At 47.0% G+C, this 9,281-nt stretch overlaps 1 protein-coding gene across 1 annotated transcript; it reads left to right on the top strand.

Moving 5' to 3' along the window:
• Positions 1-6,069: 6,069 nt before the first annotated feature.
• On the top strand, positions 6,070-8,995 carry LOC126535641 (uncharacterized). The gene is made up of 4 exons (XM_055073212.2): positions 6,070-6,395; positions 6,941-7,087; positions 7,355-7,429; positions 7,694-8,995. The coding sequence occupies exons 1-4, from the start codon at positions 6,194-6,196 to the stop codon at positions 8,803-8,805; spliced, it is 1,536 nt and encodes a 511-aa protein (XP_054929187.1). The 5' UTR covers positions 6,070-6,193; the 3' UTR covers positions 8,806-8,995.
• Positions 8,996-9,281: the final 286 nt, after the last annotated feature.

The raw sequence follows: 9,281 nt of genomic DNA, 5'->3' as shown, positions 1-9,281 counted from the left end.
CGAGAACAGCCGTGACCGCGATCAAAAAGGGATATGAGTTCCTCCGCATATGACCAGTCCTGCTGCTGCCATGCTCAAGATGCGAAGGTGCATCAGCTTGTCTCTTATAGAGCGCGGTGAGTTGATGTAAGGTGATGCCACTTTAGGGTCGTTCCAGGGAGGCCTAGTGGTGAAAGTCGACGATTTGTTGGGTATGTAGCAGTTGGTGGAAAATGACGATGTTGCCGGCAGGCTGGCTTGGTAACTCGGTGCACATTGCCGTTGGATATCAGCGACACACAGAAGACGTTTTCCAGACGAGAAAAGCCGCGACCTTTGTCAAAAAGCACTGCGCGTTGTTCAGCATGTTCTTAGTCCTGCCGCTGCCATGCTCACAGATGCAAAGCGGCATCAGGTTGTCTTTTATACAGTTAGGTGAGGTGACGCATCTTTATTGTGCTATCAGGGGGCCGTAGTGGTGAATGTTGATGATCCGTCAGTGATTTAGGAGTTGGTGAGTGTAATGATGTTGCCACGGGCAGCTTTAGCTGCTCGGTGAAATTGCCGCTTGATAGCAGCCACACGCAGAATATGTTTTCCAGCGGCGTCCTTGATCAAAAAGCTAATCAGTTTGCTGAGCATGTTGCCAGTCCTGTCTTTGCCATGATCACAGAGGCGAAGCGGCATCAGCTTGTCTTTTATACAGTTTGGTGAGGTGACATAAGTTGATGTCACATTAGAGTCGTCCCAGGGGGTCGTAGCAGTGAACGTCGGCGATTGGTTGGTGATGTAGCAGTTGGGGGAAAATGATGATGTTGCCATATGCTGGTTTACCGGCCTCGTGCAAATTGCCGCTTGATATCAGCTACACGCAGATGACGTTTTCCAGACGAGAACAGCCACGACATTGAAGAAAAAGCAATGAGGTTCGATCCGCATGTTGGGAGTCCGGCTGCTGCCATGCTCCCAGAGGCGAAGCGGCTTCAGCTTGTTTTTTATAAAGTTCGGTGAGGTGGACGTTAGGTGACGCCACTTTAGTCTTCCGAGGGGGGCGTAGTAGTGAAAGTGGGAGGTCTGTTGATAACGTAGCAGTTGTTGAGAAATGATGATTTCCACCGGCAGGTTTAGTTGCTCAGTGCAGGTTGCCGCTGGATAGCCGCCACACACAGAAGGCGTTTTCCAGAGGAGAAGAGTCACGCCCTTGATGGTAATGGGAGCAGCGCCTTCGGCACCGCTCCTAATTGTCTAACTTTCGCCATGCAGGTGTGTACCTATTTTTCCGTATACGCGAAAAAAAGCGACAATCGTTTGTTGCGGTACTCATGCCTACACGTCTTGTGCGAAAGCTTGTCGGAGTTCTTTTCTATGGCCTTACTGTTGTGCTGTGGGGATATTGAATCTAAACCTGGGCCCACCACTAGAGCAGATGTACTTCTTGATATGGAATCTTTACCAGAAAACGGGTGAACAAATGGGTGCCCTTTTTCAGTTGCTTAAAGACGTTCACACACGCTAATTAGAGAGTACAAGATTCCAAGCCGAACTAGCAGCCGACGTAAAAAAGAATAAATCTGGCCAAAAAATATTGAAGCCAAGGTATCCGATATTCATACCAGACTTGACGCCCTGAAAAAAAAAAATCCTCCGCAATAGACGACCTTGGTGCAGAAATTACACAGATACGGTCAACTGCTGACTGACTGGCTGTACAGAACAACCTCTTGCAGTGACGTATTGATGAAATGAAAGGTCGGTGACGAAGAAATAATCTAATATTTTATGGTTTGCCTGATGCCAAGGAAACATGGAAAGAAACGGAAACAAAATTTATTGAAGTACTAAGGCAAATTGTAGATTCCTTTACAGCTGGTTCAAACGAATGTGCGCATCTTCTGGGCACTCTATCACCAAGCGAATGCTGTCCCGTTGTTGTGAAATTTGTGAACTTTAAAACAAAAGACCAGCTTCTTTCCGCACGCAAGCTGTTGAAATAAAAAAAATTGAACAGTATCTGAAGATTTCTCTCCCGCCACCCTTTTCACCCGAAGAAAACTAATCGAATGCACCAGAAACCATCCCGGTTCCCCACCCTTCCTACTCAGCTATAACAAGCTAATTGTCAATAAGAAACGCTGCACTTACTATGCAATCACGGATAGCTTCGAAGAAATTAAAACGAATGAACGCACTGAGTGGCATGAGCACGTCATTGACACTGCAAGTGATATGCGTTAGGAAGGCGAGGGGGGCGGTGCACGGCCATTCGCACAACTGTCTATCACATACATCAATGCACGCTGTGTCGTCAACAAACATGATTCATTGCCATCGGCGATAGATTCCTGCTCTGCGCACATTGTGTCTTTTACGGGAACTTGGCTCTCTTACAACATGCAAGATCGCGAAATCTTTCAAGAAGCTTCACATTCTAACATATACCGATGCGACCACCCTGCGTCTCGAGGAGGGGGCGTACTACTTGGAGGTTTGAAATGATAGTCCTCCATCGAGCATATCAGTTAGCACGTACCTTGGAATCATCTGGGCATCAGTAAAAATTGGCCATCGGAAACACATTTTAAACGTGTGCTACAGACCCCCTTCTTCTTCCTCTTTTTTAAATGAACTGCATGCCGTCCTTAATACGATTTACACTCGGTTTCCTACGTCACCCGTCATACTTTTAGGGGATTTCAACTTCCCTAATATAATATGGAATACGAACCCTCCTACTTCAACTCTGTACTCAACAGAATCACAAGAATATTTGTATATGTGTTCTGCCTTTTCGTTAACCCAAATTGTTTCCGAGCCAACCAGATTATCCGCTACTGCACCGCACACATTTCACTTAATTCTAACAACTACTCCTGATCTTCTCGCTGATCGTTTTTGCTATCCTGGAATTAGTCACCACATACTGCTAAACTTTCACACCGAAACAACCGCGCCAAGACGCTCAAGACAACGCAAGACTATTCTTGACTACAACAGAGCAAATTTTGACGCAATGAATTATGAACTTCATGCATTCATATACGTCTTCCTGCATAACTTCGACAATAACTCAGTACAATCTAATTGGGACGCATTCGAAACTAAAGCCCACGAACTATTAAAAAAAATACATTCCAAAGCGAGTAATCACCACCCATTCGCAGGCGCCATGAGATTACATCCGTTTAAAACGGTTATCCAACATGTAAAAACGTCTTCATCGCGCAGCCAGGCTCTCACCTTGTGATTTACGTTGGGATGCGCACAAGACTGCATCTGACGCTTATCTTGCAGCCATCAGAAACGCGAGAGAAAACTTTTTATCTACTGTGCTCCCGTCGATGCCTGCCTCTAACGTAAAGAAATTTTGGCGCGCCATTAACCCTCCGCCTCACGACACTATCACCTTACATGATTCTTCCGACGAACCCGTACCCAACAATCGTTTTGCGACCCTTCTAAATCACACATTTGTACAAACTTTTTCTCTTCTTCTTGAAATAAATAACCCCCGACTGAAGCGTTCAATTACGTAGCTATGCCTTCAGTTCGAATTGACGCATCTGGTGTCGCTACCAAGACAACGCACTGACGTCCTCAGTATGTCCTCAGTACGTCCCCGCAAGGACATTGCAGCGTCCTGAGGACAACGTCTATTGGTCCTTGCGAAGGCCTAGAAAAGTCCGCATGTCCGGCCTCCGCACATCCTCAGAACATCCTCAGGTAGTCCACAAGGATTTTTCTATGATGTTTCGAGGACTTATTAGTGTGCACTGTAGGCTTCCTTGAATGCTGAATTTTTGCATCAATTAACCTTGTTTAGCGTTTAACAGAACATAACACTAAGGCATGCTTATGGGCCGCATATATTGCTGCGTTTAGAAGTCGATCATTAATGAATAGAATGCCTTGGTAGCCTCAGCTTGCTGGTTAATATACAAGGCTAATTTACATATATCAAACAGCCAATGCTGACGGGGCATTACGTGACAAAAATAGCACAAGCTCTTGCCATGATCAGCTAGTTACATATTGTAGGGATTGGAGCGGTCGTAGTCGGTGGGAGGACCTTGGGACGACAGGGCTAGGCGAGCAGGGTTTATTTGCAGCATTTACATTTAAAACAAGACATACATCGACAGTCTAGCGTGACTCCCATATGGAGCCCGCAAGACTAACATACAGCAAACAGCTTACGAGCACACAGCTCACGAGTAGATTTCGAGCATGACAACGAGCACTCAGCTCACTACGACGAGCACAACGACGAGCACGCTCTCGCAGCCGGCAACCGCAGCTTATAAGCACTTGTCCCCCCCTTGATTCCAAGCGAACGGAAAACGTTCGTCCAGTCATCGTTCGACGTCACCGTTCGACGTCACCGAAGATGACCCGCCCTTTTGGAGGAGGCGGGCTCACATACTCGTGTTGCACACACACACAGGTGTAAAGGTCCGGAGCCGACGTCAGAGGGGCTTCGTTGAACTCTGCTCCGTCAAGGGTGGCGCTGGCGGGTACCACATTCCTGAGCTGACCCCGCGCCACGTGGCGGCCGATTATTCGCAGTTCTCTGAAGTGCGCCCCGTCCGGTTGGTTGGCAACACGTGCAGCGGGCTGAAATAGCTGGCACGTTGTCACCCCGTACGGCCACTCCTAACAGCTCCTCCATGGCCCGGAAAATCTCGCCTGGCCAGTGCTGGCAACCGCTGGGCAGGAAGAGAATGGCTGGCGAGCAAGACGATGGCTTTGCTCTCTGCAACCCCAGCGTACTTGGAATGCCTTCAACCATCTCACAACTGGCACAGAAGAGTCGACCCGGCAACACAATACCGCTCAGCGTTCAAACGCCCGGAATGAGCTGTTAACCTGTCAGGCTTCCTATCACAATTTCAATGCAAGTCACTCAACTGGGAAACCCCAAATTTTGCCCCAAAATTTCGTGCCGCCAAAGCGAGCGTTCACGTTCCTTTTGAGTTCGACGAAACCTTACCGTCGCGCTGCACAAGAGTAAAGGTTTACGCAGAACTGAACCGAAGGCTCTCAACTACCAATACCCGACCATAACTTAAGCAGCCTAACTTCACGAACAGCCTGTTCTTACCCTGGCACAGTGGCGTACTTATCTCATGTACTGCTGCCACTGAACCGTCTGACCAACTCCACAGGTACGTAAATACAATCGCGCTAGCTTTGCGGTCTCTATTCCTAACGCGTACTTGCGACGCTTACTCACATTTGTTCCTTCAGTCCACACAGGACACGTTCCTTAAACAAACAACAAAACTTGCGTAACTTACGCAACACAGAGGAACCTTTGAACAAATGTGTATTTTACTAACTAGCTCTACGCACGCGTACTAGAGAAGTCAGAATACGGCTGCCCTCGACACACACGAGCAACCCAGTCATAAACCTTCTGCTTACTTCCGCACAGGACACGCGCTGATGGACGTAAGAGCTCTTAGTGCAAATCAGACACCCACTGAAAACCTACGTGCTTAACCTTAGAAAATTCAAAAACAGTTAAAAAAAAGAAGGTTAAATAACACACACGCGCGTTACGATAGGCCTCTCCCCGATAACCTTGACACTCAGGTTACTCGCACACACACACACACACACACACACACACACACACACGCACACACACACACACACACACACAAAAAAAAAAAGCCTTTCTACTTATTAACGAACACTTCGCGAAACTACCTGTTTACTTAAAACGCGTCTTTCAACTCTCGGAGCTTCTCAAACAAAGCATAAACAGAATTCATACCTTACATATTGAAAGAAACTTAAATCGCGAAAATTATTCGAGTGCTCAAAAATAAAACAAAACAACATGCTTTACTTCCACGGAAGCTCTCTTGGCTTCCCGTTCCCGATTGCTTACGACTGACTCATACTTTGAGCCGTACCCGAGGTGGTCGCGGTCTGAAAGCTACTCTGGCTACCGGGGAACAACAAAAGGGCTGACTCACTATGAGCTCCCCCCAGATGTTACAGTCCTCTGCCAATCCGCCTTTTGCGACGCCGAACTGCGCATGCGCAGTGCCCTAGCGGCTGAGGAGCGAAGCGATTTGGCAGGCGCTAGAGCAGACGGCGGACCACGCGGCGGACGGCCGGGGCAGGCGCTGCAATTCTCAGCTGCGCTATTCTCGCTGCCGCGCGCACGGCACGCCTTCCTAACATATTGACATCAAAATTTGGCGCGATGCCAATGTCGTGTGTCGCGTACGGCTGCAGTTCACGTGACAGTCCCAGCAGGACAGTGCGGTTTTTCCGATTTCCGTCGGTAAAACGAGATCGACAGCGCCGTGAAGCCTGGATTAGGGCTGTGAAGCGGCAAGATGCGCAAGGGCGTCCATGGCAGCCGTCAGCAGCATCTCGACTCTGCGGGAAGCACTTTGTGACAGGTATGCATCCACATACGTAGTTCTCTGTTTTTGTCGTTACTGACTCATACGAATAATCTCGAGAAAGACGCAAATGTGTTTGAGCTAGCGAAACAAACGATCTCTTGCTCGCGCGAGCCGGCCGAGTGAAACGCGGTGCTTTATTTTTATTTTTTAATTCTTTTTTGTCGTCATCTCTGTGCGGCCGCCGCTAGAACGCCGTCTTTAGCAACTTTACACCGTGCACACTTTTACTACTTCATAAGCGTTCAGCGAGTGCTCGTGATGTCGGCGTAGTTATCCGTTGGAGCCAAGCGCGCCTGCACTGCCGGGCAGATTTGGAAACGGCGTGCACTGTTTAAGTAGCTGATGGTGCTAGTTAGCAATCGCTGCTAGTTGTCGTTTCATCATTCTTGTCGACACCGAGTATAGTAATATTTCTTGAAGAAAGCTTATGTTCGTTTAGCGAATAGCGATGTAGTACGGTTTGTACTATGGCTCATTTTCCCGTGCTGCGCTTTCTGGAGTCGAGTGGCGCGTCTTATTGTGTAACGGACGCATTCCAGGGGCACCTTCACTGTCACCCAGACATCCGGACTTCATACCGACGCTGTTCGTGTATACAGACCAGTTCAGAAAGAAGGACGCGGTCGACCGCCATGTTCGTACCGCGGCGCGTTCCAAGAGGAAAACAGGCGCTCCACCAACAGCAGGTATCACCGGTTCTGGGCGTACTGGCCATTTTTTGGCATTTTTGTAGGTGTACATATACTTTATGTGGGTAAAACACGTATGCAAACTGACATTCTGTTGGCCTCCCCATTGCCTGTGTATGTACGCCAAGTACTATGGCACACTATAAAGGAATATATGCAGTGGTGAAACGTGATATTTGCCCTAAGAACTACACTTCATGCCCTATCCGAGTCATGCGTTTTTGTGTGTACTCATACTATTTTATTACTCACTTTACGTCACAGGTACAGAGGTTTCAGGTCAAGGAGGAACTTGTAAAGGTCACAGTGATGGGGAACCAGACACGTCCTGTGTTCAGGGTGAGCAGTGGCTTTTGAACTAATGGCAAGCACACTGTCACATTATGCAGCTGGAAATGTTTTCTGAGGCTCACCTTATGTTGCTCATTGAGAGTCTTGCACGTTTGCAACATATGAATTATCCATAATTTGCTTTCAGGTGACCAGGTCATTAGAGTAGTGCACTCCGCACAAAGTGCGAATGCTCAGAGTAAATGTCAGTGTTCAATGAATTGTGTCTAAAGCAATAGCGTCACTTTATTGCATTTGTTGATGCAAATGCAGGTGCAGACTCTTCATTCGACGAGGAAGGAGCAGCTGATGCACTCTTGCTGCTTGCAACATCCCCAATGCTCACTGAGCCACAGGAGGTCCTAGAGCCAACGCCCTTAAGCAGAGAGGAGAACACTGACCACCTATTAACTGAAAATGTGGCATTACAACGGAAAGTCAGGGATCTAGAACTGCAATGCAGAAAGCTAAAACGCTGCACGTTTTCTGTGGATACTATTCACAAATCGTCTTTTAAGTTTTATACAGGACTGCAAAGTAAGGAACAGTTTGAAGCACTCTTTAAGCACATTGAAAAAAATGCAGAACGCATGGTTTATTGGGATGGAGGAAAAACACAAGCAAAGGAAAGACAGCTCTCCAAACGCGAAGAACTTTTCATGGTGCTGTATAGGCTCAGGACTGGTGTTTGTGCCAAGGAAGTGGCTCGAATCTTTGGAATTTCTCAGTCATGCCTTAGTCGCATCTTTTGTACATGGGTAATTTTTCTCGATAAAGAGCTCTCAGCATTGACAAGGTTTCCCACATTAGCAGAGATCAAAAGGCACATGCCAATGGCATTCAGTGACTTCTCAAACACTAGAGTCATCCTTGATTGCACAGAGGTGAGAATCCAAAGACCTTCAAAACTACAGGCACAGAGGCATACTTTCTCCTCGTACAAGCATTATAACACATTCAAAGCACTTGTTGGGGTAACACCAGATGGCTACGTTTCATTTGTGCCAGATTTGTGGGGTGGGCATGTTAGTGATAGCGAAGTTGTCGAAAAATCGGGCCTACTGGGTTTATTAGATGCGGGGGACGGTGTGATGGTCGACAAAGGCTTTAGGTTGGAGGGCGTTTTTCCACCATCTATTCAAATCCACATACCACCATTTAAAATGGGGAACCAATTGTCAGCTAGTGACGTGATTGCCACCCGAAAAATAGCTGGCGCTAGGATCCATGTTGAGCGAGTCATAAGACGTATCAAAGAATTTCATTTTTTAGACAAACCACTGCCAATCAACATGCTCGACATTATTGACAGCATTTTTAGGACTTGCGCCTTTTTGTGCAATTTTCTACAGCCAATCATTTCAATCAATAATGAGAACAAGTAGCCAGCTCGCACATCTCTACTTCAAATGAGCCTCCTTTACCATGCTTATGACCAGAAGAGACCAGACAGTGTAACAAAAGTGTACTCTCATACTATATCACGTGTACTTACGACGACGCTGTCTACTGTGCTACCTTCTGAGGAAATTTGTATTTTCCATCTCTGAATAAATGATACTGCTTTTTCAGTTATCTTCCATGTACACTGCACATTTATTTTGTTATGTCTTTAGACGTAACGGCTATAGTTATCACCAATGCTACACAATTTGCTTAGGCCATGCTATTTCTTTTCGTTTTGCCATAGAAAACAAAATACTTCGAAACAGTTTAGCCGAGCTACGAGCCGAGTTTGAAGCTTTTAAGCGCACGGCAAACACCAGCACATCACAGCAACCCATACAAATTGCGGACCACACTTCCAAATCACCACCACAAACATCACACAAATTGCGGACCACACTTCCAAATCACCACC

This window comes from Dermacentor andersoni, chromosome 7, assembly GCF_023375885.2.
Source record: "Dermacentor andersoni chromosome 7, qqDerAnde1_hic_scaffold, whole genome shotgun sequence".
Lineage (NCBI taxonomy): Eukaryota > Metazoa > Arthropoda > Arachnida > Ixodida > Ixodidae > Dermacentor > Dermacentor andersoni.
Note: the sequence above shows the minus strand (reverse complement) of the source record. Positions and strands in the feature narration are given on the sequence as shown.